Below are 21,013 nucleotides of genomic sequence, written 5' to 3'. Positions count from 1 at the left end.
ATGTAAAGAACAGACTTTTGGACTCTGGGAGAAGGAGAGGGTGGGATGATTTGAGAGAACAGCGTTGAAACATGTATATTACCATATGTGAAACAGATCGCCAGTCCAGGTTTGATGCATGGAACAGGGCATTCAGGGCTGGTGCACTGGGATGACTCAGAGGGATGAGATGGGGAGGGAGGTGGGAGGGGGGTTCAGGATGGGGAACCCATGGCTGATTGATGTGAATGTATGGCAAAAATCACTACAGTATTGTAAAGTAATTAGCCTCCAATTAAATACATTTTTTTAAAAAAGAATCTGCCTGCATTGTGGGAGACCGGGGTTCAATCCCTGGGTTGGAAAGATCCCCTGGAGGAGGGCATGGCAACCCACTCCAGTATGCTTGCCTGGAGAATTCCCATGGACAGAGGAGCCTGGCGGGCTACAGTTCATGGGGTCGCAAAGAGTCGGACCCAGTTAAACATGGTACATTTTTGGTGTATTTTAGAATTTTGTTTTTGTGGCATTATTTTAATTAGGAAGGTAAACATTTTTCTTCATTTTGTTTATCTAGTTCTATACTTTTCTCTTTATTACAGTTTATAGTTGCTTTCTAACTCCTGGGCCCCCAGTCGAAAGCCTGGTCTGCATTAGGGTTTCCAGGTTCTTTATTCAGGGTGAGTGTTGCAGGCTGAGTCACAGATGGAGTCAGTAACTTTGTCCAGCTCTTAGCTGCTCCTTCTCCCTCCCCCTTAACTAGGCCACAGTGTCAGATGAGCTTTAGCCAAGGCCGCGGGTGGTATCTGTGTTTTCTTCCCTTCAGGAGGGGACCCTCTTCCCTGTGGGCTTTAAGCAGTGAGCAGAGCTGATGATCCATTGTGGAGCCCTGTTAGCCTTGGTGGCTCAGGAGGAGCTCCTCCCCGTTCATGGGTGTCCGCAGGCCCAGAGCTGTCCCTGCTTACTTTGTGCTTCTTCTTGGAGGCTCTCTTGTAACTCACTACTTTCTTTAAACATAAATAATTACATTATATGCTGTATTTTCAACAAAGGGGCTGAATCAGAACACCAACTTAACGAGTCTCGACTAGACATCCAACATGTTTCTTCTTGTTTTGTCATTGTTGTGTCCCTTGACACATAACTCTTGTTGGTCATATTGCACTTGTGAATTCCATTATCTGTGAATGTTAATATCTAGTAGGACAAACACTAAGTTATCTTTTATTTAACTTTGTCTTGATCAAAATTTTCTATTTTTACATAAGAACTTTAAAATCACCTTGTCTAGTTTTTAAAAGATAGACTCATTTGGAGTCTTGAACCTCAGTACACATATATATTGATTTTAGAAAAATTGCTATTCTTATGCTGTTATGTTATCCAGATACTAAAATACTCGTTTATTATCACTTTTAAGATACCATTTTTGAGCTTAACTTGAGCTCTTTATTCCTATTTTGTATACGTGCATGCTAAGTCACTTCAGTTGTGTCCGACTCTTTGCAACCTTATGGACTGTAGCCTGCTAGGCTCCTTTGTCCATTGGATTCTCCAGGCAAGAATACTAGAGTGGGTTGCCATTTCCTTCTCCAGGGAATATTCCTGACCCAGGGATCGATCCTGTGTCTCTTAAGTCTCTTGCTTTGGCAGGCGTGTTCTTTACCACCAGCATCACCTGGGAAGCCTCCATCCCTAATGATAGCCCTGTTTTCTAGTGTCTGTAGTTATTATGATTGGTATCTATAGATTCTACTTCCTTTCTCTAGCTGATTATTACTAGAAAAGAAATTAAAATATTTCTCTTACATTCAGTCATTTTCCAAAAGTGTATTAGTTGCTCAGTTGTGTCTAGCTCTTTGCGACCTCATGGACTGTAGCCTGTCAAGCTCCTCTATCCATGAAATTCTCCAGGCAAGAATACTGGAGTGGGTGTCTATTACCTTCTCCAGGGGGATCTTAAATTTTCCCAAAATACCTAGTTAATTCTAAAAACTTATATTCCGTAGTTTCCGAGGTATATAATCAGAGCAACTACAATTAATATAATTTTATATCTTGTAATATTTATACTTGTTATCTAGTTCTCTTATTAAACTAAAACCTCTAAAACAATGTTGAAAAGTTGTAGGCATCTCTAGGCCTGATTTTATTTGAAATGACTTAAGTGTTTCACTGTTGAATACCTTGCTTGTCGCATTCAGTTCAGTTCAGTTCAATCGCTCAGTTGTGTCCGACTCTTTGTGACCCCATGAATCGCAGCACGCCAGGCCTCCCTTCGATTTGGCAAAAAGTGTGTCTTATTTAGGTACTTCCCTTTTATTTTTATTTGAATTTTTATTAGGAGTGGTAGTTGAATTCATCAAATACCATTTTAAATCTTGCACAATTAGCAATTTAACTAATTGTTAAATAATGGACTCACTTTGCTTTTTAAAGTTTTTAAAATGAATTGCATACTTTAATGATTACCTTTTGCTCTAGTATTTCTTTTGTAGAGATAATTTTGTTCTTGTGTTTTATACATTAATAATTAAGGCTTTCATGTTTAAGTCCATATCGTCAATTTGCCTAAATACTTTCGGAAAACCAATACATAGTTACCCTGTAGCACATACTTTTTAGGATATTTAGGTATTGCAGATGCTCTTATCTGAATCGGATACTTTTTCAAATACGTCTCCATGTCTTTGTTGAGGGAGGGGAGGAACTAGATTTTTACTGTGTCCTTTTAAAAGCCACATGCCCCGCTGTACTTTTTGTTAGAATTCTTAATTCCAAATATGTATGTGTAGATAAGTTGGAAAGATTTTTATAATTGTAAGAATACATAAGTAATTCTTTGGGTATGTTTATGAATGATGCTATAGGAATGTACTGTGAGTCTGGGTTTTGTTGTTGCTTAATATTGCCCTTTTTGCTTTTTCATGAATTCTAAGAATTTTTTTGTAGCTACCCTGTGCATTTCATCTTGGGCTTAATTCTGATAATATTTGGGAGTGTTGGGTAATTTATACATATCTATAACTATAATCAGCTTTTCTTTCTTCCTTTTTTTTTTAAACAGTTACATGGGAATCGGTCTTTCTGCTCAAGGCGTGAACATGAACAGACTACCAGGTACACTTGTAATTGAATTACAGTGCGGTCTTATGGCTAACTCTGGCTAAAATGTCAAGTAATAACTCAAGATAGTTAAGTACATCAATCTTCTATATTTTTAATCGCTTTATGAGTTCAGAGTTGAAGCTAAATGGTTTTAATAAATTTTATGCTATTTTGCAAAATATGCCATGCCTCATTTTGTTTTGCTTGTTTTTGTTTTGTGTGTTGGTATTTTGAACTTGTAGTACATAGTGATATCAGCTACTTTAGATGTTTTAATTGGTTGGTTCTGTCTCCTAACCCAACACATTCCTGACTTTTAGGAATTCCCCATTTTCAGTTGTTTAATACTCTGGGTATCTGGACTGATGTTAAAAGTAAACTAAGGAGAAAAAAAGCAAAGGAAGGAAGGTGTGAAACACAGTGGTAGACTGTTTTCCTAAAACCATTAATTGTACCAAAGTGATTCTTCGATTATATTTTCTGATGTTCTGCTTACTAATGTTAAAAATTAACTTTAGAGGAAACTGCTTGAAAATTGAGAGAAAAATCTTGTGTGTTATTTTAAACTCTGTGTGTGTTTAAACCAAATCAAAGCAAAATTCCTTTGGTCTGTTAGCAAAGGAAATATGCAGGAGACTGCGTCTTGCTGTTTGTTTGCTTTTTCTGTTAAGAGTCCTCTCTGAGACATAGTTTAGCGTTCTGTGTGGCAGATTTATTTTTGTTAATGTTGTAAGCAGTGTTTTAATACAGAATTTATGTACTGTGATTGTTGAGAATTTAAATGTACTGTTGGAAATTTTACCTTTGTAAAGGGGAAATTTACAGAGATTGTACTATTCTTGCTTGTCTTGTTATAAATTTACTGAATAGTTCTAGTATGGGGGAACCTTACTTTTCACTGTAAATATACTGAAACTTTCTCTTTTAGGCTGGGATAAACATTCATATGGTTACCATGGTGATGATGGACATTCATTTTGTTCTTCTGGAACGGGACAACCTTATGGACCAACTTTTACAACTGGTGACGTCATTGGCTGTTGTGTCAACCTTATCAACAACACCTGCTTCTACACCAAGAATGGACATAGTTTAGGTACTAAAGTAACCAGATGTTATGGTTATGTACTTACAGCATGGTAGTAATGGTTATTATGTAATTCTCCTTTATGAGTAGATGCCTCTGGAGATTATTTCTTTGTTCTTTCTAGGTAGAAGCTGAGAAAATGGTGAAAATTTAAATCTGAAGTATTATGTAATGGGCACATATTCAATTAAAAATCTTAATTTTTTACATTGAAGGCCACATTATATCACACCTGTGGGACTAACTAGAAATAACTGCATGCTCAGATATTTATTCCAGTAGTGGAAATGCTACATGTTTTCTGCTCTGCTTTGAATAAAGCCCTTCACAGTATGATCCAGTTTTCTAGATACCGGGTGCCGAGAAAAAAGCCATCAGTTTTTAGTATAATATGAGGGTAATGACAGAGCATGGAAAAGCTTATGCTCCCAGCAAAATGAAGGGCATTGACATACTGAAAAATCAGGCCTGCTAACAAAAAATTAACAAAGATTGTAACTATAAGCTAGTTCTGCAAAAGGGAGCAGAACTAAAATGAGCAAATGATAACAAAACTTCTAAAAGACAGCTGGCAAATAGATAGATTAGTGAAAACATGAGAAAATCACTCCGCTGTAAGACTAACAGGAAATTAGGGGTTTTGGTTGAATATCTGTACTACTTCAGATTTAATAACTTTTATGCTCCCTTTTCTTAGATTTTTTTTTGTCTTTATTTTGTATTAAAGTAAGTATAAAGGATAGCAAGGTTGATGCTTTAAAAAAAGTTTCATATTTTTAACTGTTTAAAACATTCTTGATTTATAGCAGGTTATTTCTGATGAGATCAAGTGAAAGAAGGCATCAATTAATCCCCAAAGGCAGAAAATTCAGTTTGCTTATAAACAGTATTTAAAAATTAAACTGCAGATAGTATGCTTAGCCATATAATAAATATTCTTTAATATAATGCAAAAACTATTCTGTAATTTAATAGTAGAGAATTCTAAATTTTGGGCTATGTTGGTAATAGTTATTTGGGTTTTTTAGTGTCTCGACATACTCCTTATATAATGTTACTGTCTTAGTCATAGTTACATTTGGCTTAAAACTTTTCCTTCTGATTATTACTGTTGATTCTGAAGTTCTGTGTTGGCTAACTTAAAAGCTCTCACAAGTCCACAGAGACTCTTAACATTCTTTCAGTACAAGACCGTTGATAAAGGATGCCATGTATGGTGCGTGTATTTGTGATCTGATTGTTATTGGCAGACTGGTTTCCAGAAGGACACAGCCCTTCTGGTTTGTTGTTGCTCTTCAGGCTCTGTCTGACTTGTCAAAGCAGTTAACTGGGATAGTCTTCATTGGCTTGGCTGCTTAAGGTATTTAAGATCTTAAACCAGAAGTCTGCCTTCAGGTAGGACCTTTGGTTCAGTAATGCAAAGATGACATTTTTAAAACCAAAATGAATTTTTTTATAGTTTGCAAAAACTTTATTTCAGAGAAGAAATTTTATTTTGGGACTTGAGAAGATCATAGGTGATGTGATATTATTTTTTTTCCTATTAGATTTTCACAAGCATGTACATTGAGATTTTCTCTTGCGTAAGGAAGTTGTTTTTAAAACATGTTGTTGTTGTTCAGTCCCTAAGTTGTGTCCGACTCTTTGTGACCCCATGAACTGCAGCACGTGAGATGCTGTTTAAGAACAAGGGTACTTAATGGAATCATGTTCTAAAATTGTCAGTTTGAAACAGTTGGCATTATTCATTCATAAACCTAATATGTGTTTATCAAGCACATGGAGGGTCAGGATAGCAGTGGTCAGTATGGGAGTTCAGTTGTCTGGGTTTATCTCCTGGCTTGGGCTTGTGACCTTAGGTGAGTTACTTACACATCTGTGTGCCTCAGATCATAAAACCAGATCGCTGTAACATGTACCTGTTGAGGTTGCTGGGGCGGACTGAAATGATGCACGTGAAGCTAAGTGATTGCCATACACTTAGTGAGCGCTCAGTAGGTGGTGTTCATTGTCGTTTGCCAGACTCTGGCCCAGGTGCTGGGGATGCAGTGAGCAAAAAGTATTCCTCTGGAGCAGAGGTCAGCAAGCTATGATGGCCCACGGGCCAGATCAGTCTCGTGTCTGCTTTCTAAGTAAAGTGTCACTGAAACCCAGTCACCACCACCCCCACCCCTGGTTCATTTACTTTCTGTATGTGGCTGCTGTCCTGCTGCTGTAGCAGAATTAAGTAGTTGAAACAAGCCTAGAGAGCTGACCCCTTACAGAGTAATGTGTTTCTCTCTGGACCAGATTCTAGCATCTAGAAGGTAAAATATTACTCAGCTACTTTTCCCTTGTATTTCGCAAAGTGGATAATTTGTGCCCCAAAGCTTGGTACATCCTTAGTTTCTGTCTCATGGAGGTTTTCAAAATGTATAATTATTTACTGTATAAAGAGAAACGAAAAGGGTTTTGAGGAAATAATTAAAGGAGAAACATTTCAGTATGCAAGTTAATGCATTTGAATTTTTAAATTTTGTTATAATTCCTCAGTTGCCAGTTACTTTTCTAAAAGTCTCTTGATAATCAGATTAGGAAATACGGAAAAAATTGTTTTCTGTGTAAAACTTAAATAATTGTTCAGCTTGTTAAAGTGCCATTTTTGTGGTCTGAATATGTATAGGTTGTGTTTAATATATTTGACAGTGTTCAAAAGTGTTATTCTATAAAATTAAGTTGGATATTTTATTTGAGATTTCGGTAAAGTGAGGAAGGATCTCAGTAATTACTGACAAAAGTAAATTTTTGCTTAAATGATATAAATTTAGACATTTATATCTATATCGATAGACATTTTTGAGGGAAAGTGATTAGGCTGCTGTTTTATGAAAGGTGGTAAAATTATATATGGTCATGTTTTATTTATTCTTGTTGTTCTCTCTGTTCTTTTTAGTTTTCTGAAATTTTTAGGATAAATTCTCACATTTGTTTGGCCCACAATCACTTTACTTTCTGTTTATTAATGAAACTAAAGGTAATCTGAATGTTTTCACTTTTGACAAGTTAACATATGCGTTTACTGGTTTTTAAAAGTCATAAAAACAGTATTTTAATTACAAAGCACTATTTTTACATTTATTTCAAGGCATATATAGTAGAGATTTATAGTCAGTTTGCCTTTTAACTTTATTACTTTAATGAATAGAGTCAGATGTATTTTCTGGTGGTACAGCACAACTGTAGAGCCACAGACTCGCAACTGGGAAGAGATCTTAAAGATGATGTTTCAACAGGAGGGCCCTCATTATTTTAGGTGGTGGTCATCACCATAGAGGGAGGGATGCTGGCATGGTTTGACTTTGTCTTAGTGTGTGTTTAAACTGAAGAACTGCGATTAGCCAAGTCACCAGTACCACCCCCTCCCATTATTATAGAGCTCAGTCTTTTTAAACATATGACTGAGGTCCTATAGAAATATCTGGTTTGTGTATTATCTTATTTGCAGCTAAGTAATCTGTTTGGATGTTTAAAGGGTGGTCACATCATCACTTGGGGTGTCGGCGGATTTATCCCAGTGATGCTGCCATTGTTCAAGTGTATTTGGTACAACTGTTGAAGTTACTGTCAGAGGGCATTTAAGAGAAATCCTCAACTGTGTCTTTGTCCTTTGAAAGAGGAATTAATTTTGTTTTCTAGAGTGATCAAAACTTTGTATTTTTATGAGAATTTTTTAAAGTAAACAAAGCTACTATATTTTCTATTCACCCCTTTTTGTAACAGAAAATCTTTCCTTTTCCCTTAAAATTATTTAAAAGCTAAATCTAGGTAAGGAAGATTTAAATAACAAGGCCAGATAAAGCAGCTTAGGTGTCAGTCAGAAATTAAATGTAATTATTTTGCAACCGGTTTTCTTTTGTGGTTCCTCACATAGCTTTGAATATTTATCTGAAACCATTTCAGAAATCCTGGAGGCAGCTACCATACCCCAGAAATAAAATTGGCGTGTCCCTAACAAGGGTCATGAGCTTGAAACAGGATGGCATTCACTCAGACCTGCATAAGTGTTATTGAGAGAAAAATTAGTCTTGTTATTTTATATTTAGCTTTTTAATTTTTTTCTTCCTTTGCTGTGTTTTCCCTTCTTTTTGGTGAGAAATTCAGCTTGTCACCATACTCGGCCTGAAAACAACTTCTAATGCCATTTTCTTTTCCTTTTAGGTATCGCTTTCACCGACTTACCGGTAAGACAGACTTTCTTGTAAAAGTAGTTTTGTATTTTTAATTAAAAGAAGTATATAGAAACTAGTACTACTCACATTTAAAATGCAGTCTTATTGATGATTAAGTTTATACGCCATGCTGCACGTACACCAGAGCGCCTTTCTTGAGCTGCCATTGGTGCGGACCGTCGGAAAGGAAGCCCAAAATTGCACTGGGCACCATTGCCCAGGGGAACTTAGCTGTGGCTGAGAACCAAATCGGAAATGTTTATTTAGAAGACACTTTTTAGTATCACTGTGGATTCATTTGAAATATGTTTCTATTGTTGGGCTTTTTAGTAAGTGGCTGTATGACAGTCATTTACTAATTCAGCGTCTATCGAGGCCACTGTGTGGCGAGTTCTCTGCTTGCTTTTATTCAACAAAACAGATGGAGGCCTCTGTCCTTTCGGAGTATTCAAGTTGAAGACCTTAATAAATAATGCATTAAAAATATTTTTAAAAATTTAAATACTTTTTAAAGGAAGAAAAACAGTAGTGCTTGAGAGGACCAAAGACAGAACCCAGGTGGTACAGTTTGCTCACCGTTGTTCAAGGTAATTGCTGAGCAGAATCTTTGGAGGAAGCGAGGATACGAGGATACGGGGAACAAGAACGTTCCAGGCAGAGGGAGCAGTTAGGGGGCGGGCACTCAGGCAGGAGCGCGTGGGGCGTGTTTGAAGAGCATGCAGGGAGGTAGAGAGACTGAGGCGGGCCGAGTCAGACCGGAGGGTGGGGGCCGTTGCCAGCACCTGGGCGTTGACTCTGTGTGAAGGACACTGACAGTGCAGAGCCTTAGCTGTTGTGATGCACCGGATGGCAGACAGACGGCAGCGGGGGGAGTCAAGACAGAAACAAGCTGACTGTGAGGGGCTGTTGCAGAAACTCCGGCAGGAGATGCTGCTGACTCAGCCTCTGGAGACATAAGGAGTGGTTCCATTCTAGACACCTTACATCCCAAATCTAAGCCTCTGTCAGTTGTAACATGCATCATATATAGCCCTAAGGGGAGTGGGGACTAATAAACTCTGATACAGCGCTTTCTTATCATTTAGGACTGATAGTTTATATTCACTGATCTCTTCAGATATTTAAATCTATTAATAAACTTTTGATTGGTATCACTTATTGTATGCCTGAAACAGGACTTTAAGAAGCAGTGACCAGTGAGTGGGGCAGGAGGAGGACTAAGAATTGGGTGTCCTTCTTCAGAGCCAACTGAAGAAGATCTGTCCGGAAGGAAGGAGAAGCCAGCGTGTAGGATGCCGCTGTGATGTATCGCGTCACACGGGCTGAGGATTGACCAGCGGGCTTATTGTCAGGGTTAGCAGGGTGTCTGCTTGCTGTTGAGAATGATACAGTAGCAAGAAAAACAGAGGATGTTGTATATCCAGAAGGAAAGTAGCCGTGGACCTGCCCTTGAATGGACAGGGGGTGATCCCGTGGGTGAGTGGAAAGGAGAGGCTTTTGAGAAGAGTGTCTGGTGGGGGCAGCTGGGTGTTGGTCCAGGTGCAGGTACGAGGGCCCACGTAGCTCAGTCTTGTTGCAGACGTTTTGCTCAGACTCCGTGTCACATGGATTTGGTGAAAGGGCGTATGTAGCTGGTTTGATTTTTTTTTTTTTTTTTCTTTTTTTCTTCCCTCAGTTTTTGTGGCACTAAGCAAGTAAAATCAACTTGTCAGTTAGCAGATTTTGTTCCTTACTGATAGATAGTGGTGATCATTTTAAAAAGGCGTAGCTAGTTGTAGATATGTTGACTGTTTGGGGTTGCCTTCTGATCATTTTTTGTCCCATTTTAGAATCACCAGTTATATTTTTTGCCTTGTCTGTAATTAGCCAAGGGTGATGTTCATTTCTACCTCAGTGGGTAAAGTGGTGGTTAGGGTGGTGGTTGTAAGTTTTCTGTTAATAACACAGTGGTTCTGAGAGCTCTTTATTTTTGTGACTGTGAGATCTTCTGGGACTTCCACACACAACATATCATTCTTCTACTTAAAAAGGAAAGAAAAAGCCTTTCTCTTAGAGTCCCCACCACCTGTGATCCTTCACTAGCCAGTCATAGCAGTCAGCCTCCGTGGAGGGGATGTTTACAGAAAAAAAAGCTTACCTATTATGGAACCAGAGGGTGCTTTACATCTCTGAAAACTGGAGATGTTTTTCAAAATGACCATTCTTCCCCAATTCACCTCACCATCTTTAGATATAATGATTGTGTTGAGTGTATGCCCTTCTAGATCTGTTTTAAACTTACGTTAGCCAGTATGTCCGTAACAGTCGGCTGGAGGAAGATGGGTCATAGTTGAGGCACTGTTCTGGTAGCTTGCTTTCTTCATTTAGTAATGTGTATTGTGCCTCTTTCTGCGTCAGTATACACATTTTTAACGCTTTCTTTTTGCTTGTTTTTATAATATCTTATTGTAAGATGCACTGCAACGATTTAAAGATGTATATTTTTGCATATTTGACATTTATGAAATGGGGTGTATCCTAGAAATCCATGGCCTGTCACAGTTTAATGGACAGTGTTTCTTAGACATAAAATGATGGTAGATCTTATAGTCAGTGCGGGCTGAGCTTCCCTGATTGTGGTATATAATACCACCTGTGAATGGACATTCTTTTTAATTTTTTATTTGCTATTAAAAATAATGCTGCAGGACATATATCTTTGCACATGTTTGTTTTTCTGTAGGATTAATTTCTTACAGGAAAAAGACTTAATTACCAGCAAGGAAATTGAATCTGTAATTTCAAAATCAGACAAGAAAAAGAAATAAAAGCAATTCAAATTGGAAAGAAAGAAGTAAAGTAAAATTGTCTTGTCAGTTTTAATAGATTTTGCCAAATATCTTTCTTACAAGGTTATATTGGTTCATATTTCTGTATACAGTGAATGAGAGAGCTTATTTTCTCAGCCTTCATCAACACTGGGTATTCTCAGCTTTTAAAATCTTAATCTGTTGTGCAAAATAATCTGCTTATTTTAATTTGCATTTAAGAAATTCAATTCATATCTCTTTATATTTTTAATCATCATCTTATGTTTCTTCAAATTGCCTGTGTATCTATTGCCAATTAAATTGTTTTTAACTAGTAATTTTGTTTGTTAATTTTTTGTTTTGTATTGGGGTATATTGTGATAGTTTCAGGTACACAGCAGAAGGGACTCCGCCATACATATCCATGTATCCTTTCTCCCCCCAAACTCCCCTCAAATCCAGGCTGCCACGTAACATTGAGCAGACGAACTAGTAGTCTTTGTTTTCCTATATACTGAGATTATTTTTTCATATTTAGAATATTGGTCCTTATAATGTGTGGCAGATTTTTTTTTCTATAAATTTCATTTTTCTTGACATAAGAGTTTTTGGCTTAAAATACTTTTGTTTTAAACTATGTCGCAATTTTGTAATGGGCTTTAATGAAAAGAATACTGTGCTCAAAGTAGAGCCATGAGTTTCCCTTTCTGCGTGTCATTAACAAACTGGTGCTTTTGGAGACACTGTGCAAGCTCTTTAAATCTCCGTTTCTCATTGGTGAAACGAGAAGGTTATAATGAGCTTCTCACTTGTCTTCACCGTAATGATTATTAAGAATCAGTACACGTGTGTGTGTTGTGTTACCACTTGTTTCCCTCACCCAACGTGACTGTCTTTCTCAGTATATTACCACAGTACTCCTTCTGTTTCTGATTTGGGTCGCTTGATTGGTCACCTGAGTTTAAAAATACCTTCTTAGCTTTTTGCAGTGACATCTATCTAAGCATCTTATATTTACACACATTATATTCTCTTAATCTTTACCTGATTTTGTACTGAAAATACCTGTGATAATCATTAAAGCAAAGCAATAGGCATAAATACAGAGACTGAAGATGAAGTAGGGTTTGGAGTTACAGAAAGGTACACTGAGCTTAGATTTTGGTGTTAAATAAGCCTGTGTCCAGTCCCAGCTCTGCCGTGGTGTAGGACAACTGTGAGCACGTTAATTTACCCCAGTCCTCAGTTCCTCTGTCTTCATAATGCAGATAATCATAATGATGATGACTTAACAGGGTAATTATAATGATTAAACCCGGACCTTTAGAGGACACTCAGTAACTTATTCTCCCTTCAGATGTGACAACAGTGATGGAGCCGATAGAAGGACTTCTGTATTTTTTGTACAAATTTTTGAAGCTGTTGAACTTGTTTCACCCTCAAGTCTTAGAGTATATCTTAGAGGAAATGCATTTCTTTATGAATTTGAATGTTTAAATCCTTTCTGGAAATGTGTGCATTTTATTTTTATGTAAAGAATCTCTATTCTTAAAGGCACTGTTTTGCTTATAATTAAGTTCTTATACCATTCCTTAATAAAGGCATCCCAGATGTAGAGAGAATAGAAATTAGTAAACTTAAAATAGTGTATGCCCGGTTAGGATGTTCTTCTATGGTAATCAGCTTCCATGTGTACTTTCTAGAAGCACATCGCAGTATCATACTTCAGAGGATAAATATGAGTTATGCTTGAATCTCTCTATTGTATGACATAATCTTTTTTTTTCTTTAAATTTTTTAATTGAAGGATAATTGCTTTACAGAATTGTGTGGTTTTCTGTCATACATCAACAAGAGTCAGCCATAGGTACACCCATGTCCCCTCCCTCCCAGACCTTCGCCCATCTCCCTCTAGCCCACACTTCAGCCTGTCAAAGAGCCCCTGTTTTAGTTCCCTGCGTCTGTATGACATATTCCTAAGAGCAAGAATTTATTTATTAGAAGTACCTTCATTTATTAGAAGTATAATGCCCTATGGTCTGAATAAATAAGTAGCTTAGGTTGCTGTATATTTTTCTTGATCATTTGCTTTATTTCTTCCTCTATTAGTTTCTGATTGAGATCTAAAAATATTTGTGGAGCAAATTTGCAATTCTGTTATTTTAAAGGTAGCATTTGAAAGAATGAATTTTCTTTTTTAACATAAAAGGGATGGATATTTAGTGACCTGTGTTGTCTTACAGCCAAATTTATATCCTACGGTGGGGCTCCAGACACCAGGAGAAGTCGTCGATGCTAATTTTGGGCAGCACCCTTTCGTGTTCGATATAGAAGATTACATGCGGGAGTGGAGAACAAAGACACAGGCACAGATAGACCGCTTTCCTATCGGAGACCGAGAAGGAGAGTGGCAGACCATGATACAGAAGTGAGTGGGGAGATGCGCAGGGACGTCTTCAAAAGTGCGTTTTTTACAAAACATTTCAGCCTTTTGGTGTGAAAGACTGTTTATCTATTCATATGTGTCCTAATGATCTTAATGTATTAACAATGCTTGATTTGGTGACACACGTCCGGAATTGTATTTTAATCTGATTTATTGATTTGCTGGAGGAAATAAAGTGACACTAGATCGCGTAGGTTAATTCATTTGCCATCCTTAGTAATGGGACTTAACGGTTTCCATAAGTTACTTGATTCAACTGTTAATAGTGGCGGTGCAGAAGATAAATTCAGAAAGATAATTTAGATTGTAGAATTCACGTTGTGGTTTTGGCACATGAACTTCACTGTGTTGTTCAGCAGTGGTATAAACACTTAGGAGAAAAAATAATTACTGCTTAGTAAGAATAAACATCAGAATAATAGTGTGTTTTATATCCTGGAATACAGACATGATGTGCTCATTGCACCTTTCAGGATTTAGCTAAATTTTTCCAGTGAATGGGTAACTGTGTAAGAATAATATCAGCTATATTTGTTTACTTGGATCCCTTTTTTGTCTGACAAAAAATCTCCAGCCTAAAGAATTTTCAGAAGTCCATTTACTTATTGTATATTCTATTAGACATTTAAGAGGAGGTAAGGGGAATACAAATCAAGAGACAGTGAGTGCGGAGCTTGGATTCCTCAGTGCAGTGTAAATGCTTGCGAGTCAGTGTAACAGGCGGACAGGCAGCAGCAGAGCAGATGGCGGGCGTTAGTGAAAGCACTGTACGCGGATGACCTTTGTCTCAGCTCACTCTTTACCCCCAGTTTACAATTTGTTTTATTAGGCAGCTTTTTATGAAAAAGTAGAATTTCAACATGGGAGTCAGTAGGACAATACAAGCCCTGTGACAGTCACCTGTTTTAGACGACTCCTTTGTTTGAAAGGCTCGAGATGACATGTGAATGTCAGTCGTACTGAATAACAGGAGCTCTTAAAACTCCAAATAGTGCAGACTTCAAACTAAATACTGTTAAGTTTAAGTAGTCATTTTCACTATCATAATCGAACCCAAGAAAATTCAAGATACTCTCAGTCTGACACAGTTCATCTTAAATGTCTGTATAATTGAACAGTCTTAAATTTGCAAATCTCGTAAAACTTGTCATGTTTTTTGGAGGAGATAATTTGGGGCAGGATGATGATTCCGGGAACGAGCGTCGTCCCCGGAGCTGTTATCAGAGTCTCCACACTAGTGTTTCTGTCCTGCACAGTTGGAGGAGTAGTGGCTCTGACTCAGAATCCCCAGGTCACCGTGAGTTAACTGCGAGCTGGGCTGGACTGCTCTCTGGGGTCCCGTCCCTTAATGCTCTCCAGTGGTTCCCGCTGAGCATCGTGGCGGGTGGCTATAGAGGAAGCATTACCTATCTTAGTCCTGCAGCCAGGGCTCAGGGAGAGCACCCTCCCCTGCCCCATTCCTCACAAAATAGATCCTCACTGGGGGAAGTTCATGTTAAAATGTTCTCCCCTACCCTCTTAAATTAATCTAACATTTAGATGAAATAAAATGAAAAAAATCCGTTTGTTAGAAATTTCCCCGTGCCAGCCCGGTCCCCTTCCTGAACCACTGCTTCATACCATTTTCTGTTGGGCCCTTGGTAGCGCCAGATGGAGGCAGGTTCAAGAGTTGAATATTTATAGACATATTGGGTATTTCAGTTAATATTGTTTAGTCAACAGTTTTTCTAACATTTTGTCATTAGATCCGAATACCATACTTGTAAATACCACTTGGTTTTTAAACAATCAGTTTGCTCTTTGGAAGTGTCACTTACTCAGTCATATTTGAGGAATTCCTCTCCTGTGCGTGAACATACTACCTGATTTAGATTAGAAGGCTGACTCCTCACGGATTAATATTATCATCCTCATAGACTTTGTTCCGGAAGATTCTGTCTGTGGGGTCACCTTCGTGTTTTTTGTGTTCACACCTTGTGACCCGTTTTATGTAATTGGTGGACAGAACTGCAAAGAGTTAAACTACAGAACAGAAAGAGTTAATCTATTTTTAAACTTTTTATTTTACATAATGCCAGCACTTTACTAGGGTAAGTCATATGATAATAGTAAAATAGAAATTATGGTTAGTACGGTTGAGTAAGGGTGGGAAATAATAGGAAAGGACCTGGGGATAATGGAGTGCTAAGAATCAAAGTTATTTCGTGTCCTTGATTGTCTGGTAATACTTACTTTTAGTCGGAGTAGACTCACTATAGCATTTGAAGTTACCTTTTTGGAAATAACTCTGTGAATAAGACAAAATGATGTTTTGAACTGATTTTGAACCTGAGGTAATTAAAGCCTTCATTGTTCCCAGGGCATAGATTGGTTTTGTAACATCAGGGTAGACCTTGTGTATGTAAATTGTAGTATGAAGCATGTATTCTCTTGACTAAAAGCTGTGTGTTTCTTCTTTTTATTTTAAGAATGGTTTCATCTTATTTAGTCCACCATGGGTACTGTGCCACAGCAGAGGCCTTTGCCAGATCTACAGACCAGACCGTTCTAGAAGAATTAGCTTCCATTAAAAATAGACAAAGTAAGGACCCGTGGTGCATGGCTAACACGTGTTTTCAGATTATAGGTTTGGTTACATTGACTTTTAGAAACCTGATTTTTTCATGAAAGTTTTTTTTCAAATTTATTAATTTGAAATTATGCCTCTGAAATTGACTTTTACTGACATTTTTGAAGGTTACCTTAAAAAATTCACAGGACTGTAGTAGTATTCTGGATGTAGAAAGATGGAATTGTGGTGAAATTTTTGTTAAAATGTTTGCCACTTTTTCTTTAAAAATGTTTTCTTGAGCTTTCAGAAAGTAAACATTTAATAAGAAGTGTGTGTGTATATGTTTTTCAACAGGTAAAGTAGTCCCATGATTATTAGATGTTAGTGGAGATACTGTGTGAGATGTTTGCACTTAAATTGCTATCTAAATTGAAGATAGTACTGGTCTTAAGTATTTATTGCTTAGGTCCCAGTGCTAGTGACCAGAGCTGTGGGCCCTGTTCCAACAGGGGCAAATCCAGTTAGCCGTCCTCAAATCGGTGCCGTTAGTCCATCAGGGAGAGCGTGGCTTGATGAGGGTGTCAAGACAAAAACAAGACAAGAGGGATGCAAACAGAACTTTCATAGGTCAGGTTGTTAGAAAACACTGATGACGCTGTGCTGTAGCTGGTGGTGTGCTTGTCTTTTCTCACCACGTTGTACAGGCTGTAGCAGACAGGAGGTGTCGGCTTCCTCTTTCCCTGTCCTCATCGTCTACCCTTCGGGGCATGCTCATTCAGTGGCTGCTGAATTCAGATCTTACTCAAAGGCTAATTTTCATTTAGTACTGGGTTCAAAAGGCTATATAGTATTTGATAAGACATTCTGAATATTACTTCTTTCATATCTCCTATGATCTTTTCTTTAAAAACCACTTTATTGAGGTATGGTTGACATATGAAAAACTATGCCTATTTAGGATATACAGCCTGATGAGTTTGTATATATCCATGAGACCATCACCACAGTGTATATGGCATAACATACCCATCTTTTTCATCTTAGTGTTTAATACGTCAGTATTGCTTAACAGCTGTTTTTCCTATATTACTTATAAGTTTGAATTTTTTTAGTAGTTTATTAAAGTATTTGTTTTTATAATCGGTTATTTTGTCTGAAAATATTCCTTAAAATAGAAACTGAGTTAGAAAAATAAGTGCAGACTCATCACAATTTAAAGACTTTTTTTTTTTTACTAATTTTTTGAGGGTCTACTAAGTTTCCTTTTCCATTCTTATAAAATTTACCTTTTGCTTTCTCTTTCTAAATAGGAATTCAGAAATTGGTGTTAGCAGGAAGAATGGGAGAAGCCATTGAAACAACACAACAGTTATATCCAAGTTTACTTGAAAGAAATCCCAATCTCCTTTTCACATTAAAGTGAGTTTAATAAATGTTATATTAATTATATATGTGCATTACATAACCAAAATTATTTTCTTGCTTTAATAGTTTTAATTTTTGTTTTACCTCGTTTCAGGTATTTAGATATAATTTTGTAATGTAGCACATTTAAGCAGCGGGTTGAGGAATACGCTTTTGTGTTGAGGACTCTTAAGTAGAAGGCATTTTTCTACTTTCTGTTTGCTCTTCTGTCATTCTATCCCTGTATTTAAAAAATGTGAAACTCTTACTTAGAAGATGGGTATCTATTTTTTCTCTTGTAAAATACCTTATAGTAAGTTTGCATCATTTTTTAAAATTGTGGTAAAAATATATGTGAAAGTCGCTCAGTCGTGTCTGACTCTTTGTGACCCCATGGACTGTATAGTCCTGAATTCTCCAGGCCAGAATACCGGAGTGGGTAGCCTTTCCCTTCTCCAGGAATCGAAACGGGGTCTCCCGCATTGCAGGTGGATTCTTTACCAACTGAGCTAACAGGGAAGCCCGGTAAAAATACACATATCATAAAATCTGCCATTTTTACCTGTACATTTTTCTGATACTCACCTTGTTTCTGGTACACTCACAATGTTTCTCAGCCACCGCCAGCCATCTGTTTCTAGAGCCTTTTTCATGATCTCAGTCTGAAACTTGGTACCTGTTAAATAGTGACTCTGCATTTCTCTCTCTTCCTCAGCTCCTGGCAACCACCATTCCACTGTCTGTCTCTGTACACTTGAATTGGAGTACTCTGAGTACTTCATGTAAATGGAATCATAAAATGTTTGTCCTTTGTCACCGCCTTACTTCCCTTAGCATCATGGGTGTTCACATCTGTGTCGGAATTCCTGCTTTCATTCTTTTGCATATATGCTCAGAAGGGGATTGTTGAATGTAGGATAATTCTGTGCTTAATTTTTTGAAAATTAGTCCTCACAATTCCATAGCCCTGTACAGTTTTCCGTTCCTGCCAACAGTGGCAAGATTCTAGTGTTTCATCCTCACTTACACTTATTGTTTTCTGTGTCTTTCATTTTTAAAAAAATAAATAATAGCTATTTGGCTTTTTTTGTTGGTTGTATGAATCTTTGTTATCTTAAAATTCAGCTGTTATTAAGTTTAAGATTTAAACTTTTTAAGCATCAGAAATGCTAAAAAATGATCAGAAATGATCATAAAAATTGATCAGAAATGCTAAACCCGATGACAGAACTACTTTGCTTTAGAATAAAAGTTTAAATGTGGCCCGTTTGATTAAGAGGTTGCAGATGGGACTAGGGGTGAGGAAGTGTGGGGAGTAGGCTCTTATTTTGTGTGAAGGTAGGTGTGTACATAAAACTGCATCAGGTACTTCTTAGGTACTATTTGATTTGCGTCCAAGTGCAAATATAATTTTGATTATTTTAGGTTAAAAAAAAATGAGGTCCATTTTGGTTTACTATAGCTACAGACAGATTTTCAGTTTCTTAGTAAATCTTGATTAAAGGTGATACAATGTCTTTGCATTTTACTCTCATTTTTCAGGAAATTTTTAAATAATATTCTAAGCAGTACAGTATATGGAGCCATATTTAACATTTTTAGTATACTCTCTAAAGGCAAGACTTACTGATAAATACAAATTATTAACGTATTTCCTGGTAGAAGTCTGTTGCTATTAGGTAACTAAACAGTAATCTGGAGATGATGTAAATAAATTTTTGTTTTCTCTTTTTAGAGTGCGTCAGTTTATAGAAATGGTGAATGGTACAGATAGTGAAGTACGGTGTTTGGGAGGCCGAAGTCCGAAGTCTCAAGACAGTTACCCTGTTAGTCCTCGACCTTTCAGTAGTCCAAGTATGAGCCCCAGCCACGGGATGAATATCCACAGTTTAGCATCGGGCAAAGGAAGTACTGCACATTTTTCTGGTGAGATTCAGTCTTACATTATCTTACAATTTTTACCCTTCTTCATGATTTTGAACAAAAATAAATTAAAAAAAAAATGTAGACATTTCTACCAGCCATTTTGCACATTTGTAATTTGATCTCAAGAGATTCTAGAAGAAAAATTGTGGGCGAGTCAGATTCGTGTGTTTTTGGTACCAGAAAGTAACTTCAAGATGAGCTGTTTCTAAGAGTGGGTTACTAACAGATCTCCATAAATGAAGGGCAACATTCGAGTTTTGTCTCTAGAAGTCAAATCAGAGATATCTGGTAATGAGAAGGCAATGGTGTGTTTTAGTTAAGTATACATGTAAAGGCAGTGACGTGGCCATGGTGTCTGAAGCCCCCGACCCCACACCCGGCTCCCGGCCGGGCTGCCTCTCCCTCCTCCCTTCCCAGCCCGGCTGCTGGCAAGAGTCAGGTCTGCCTGTCCGCTTCCTCCTGGACTCACTGAGGCTTTTGGTGAGGCTTAATTAAAGTTCTCTCCCTTCTTGGCTTTTATGACATCTTCTACAGATTTATTTCTGGTCCTTCTCAGTCTTCTTGCTCTGCTTGTCTCTTTCTGTTTTTCCCGAGGTCTTACCTTTCCTCTGTATGTTTAACTTTGTAAAACCCAACTCAAATACTGTTTCCTGTGCTTTCACAGAGTAGAGCAACACCTTTGCTGTTTCTTCCTCAACACAACACCTTTCTGCGTTGCTGCCTGTCAGCTCGTTCACATCACCATCCTGCACAGTGTGTGGGGGTCTCCTGTTTGTGTCCTCAGTCGGCGCCCCTCGGACACCGTGTGTCCTGTCAGGCTGGGACAGATCCTTGGTCTTGCTGTGTGCTTACGTAAAACGGGGTTATGGTAACACTGGGCCTCATGGCAGGGATTAAATGAGATGCATAATTAAGCCTTCAATAAATACAAGAGGAGATTACAGCTCACAATTAAGTATCCTGATGTTCTTTCGAAGAAGTTATCCACTTGTTTTCTATTTAAGTAGTCCACTGACTTTCCTACATTATAAAAGGTTTAAGTACATCATCAGAACATGGTAGATCTGTTGCAGCCTGATGTTTCTTTTTTTAGAAAGTGTCTGTTCTTCTTTTCCCCCCAGGTTTTGACAGCTGTAGTAACGGTGTGATACCTAACAAAGCACATCAGGCCTACTGCCCCAGCAAGCACCAGCCGTGTGGCCTGAGTGTACCGGAGCTGAACAGCTTAAACTCGTCCAGGTCGCAGCAGGTCAGCAGCTTCACCAGGTAATGAGTCCCCTGGCGTTGGCATCACTGTGAGCAACCCCGGTTACGGGTGGCATCGTCTGAAATAATTTGGAAAAATGGAGTTAGATGGCCACAGTGGGGGTCTGCGGGAATGAAAGGGTGAGGAGTCAGTTCCCTGGTGCTGTCCCTTCCTCTTCCGCTGCACCCCTCTCCCTCTGGAGGGGTGACGAGGGCAGATCCAGGCTCTCTACTGCCTTCCTGCCACCGCAGACCCCTACGGTGGTCACA

General features: G+C 38.0%; 1 protein-coding gene across 1 annotated transcript in view; it reads left to right on the top strand.

Annotated features, from left to right (window-relative positions):
• Window positions 1-21,013, top strand: part of RANBP9 (RAN binding protein 9) — a 72,559-nt gene that overhangs the window by 36,567 nt on the left and 14,979 nt on the right. Inside the window, exons 3-10 of the mRNA XM_025265889.3 lie at window positions 3,047-3,099; window positions 4,016-4,183; window positions 8,372-8,394; window positions 13,415-13,599; window positions 16,086-16,198; window positions 17,479-17,587; window positions 19,308-19,498; window positions 20,620-20,764. Of these exons, the coding sequence (XP_025121674.3) occupies window positions 3,047-3,099; window positions 4,016-4,183; window positions 8,372-8,394; window positions 13,415-13,599; window positions 16,086-16,198; window positions 17,479-17,587; window positions 19,308-19,498; window positions 20,620-20,764 (987 nt within the window). The remainder of the gene's footprint in view (window positions 1-3,046; window positions 3,100-4,015; window positions 4,184-8,371; window positions 8,395-13,414; window positions 13,600-16,085; window positions 16,199-17,478; window positions 17,588-19,307; window positions 19,499-20,619; window positions 20,765-21,013) is intronic.

Source organism: Bubalus bubalis, chromosome 2 (assembly GCF_019923935.1).
Source record: "Bubalus bubalis isolate 160015118507 breed Murrah chromosome 2, NDDB_SH_1, whole genome shotgun sequence".
NCBI classification, from domain to species: domain Eukaryota; kingdom Metazoa; phylum Chordata; class Mammalia; order Artiodactyla; family Bovidae; genus Bubalus; species Bubalus bubalis.
The sequence above is the reverse complement of the archived record's forward strand: the minus strand, read 5'-3'. Positions and strand labels throughout refer to the sequence as shown.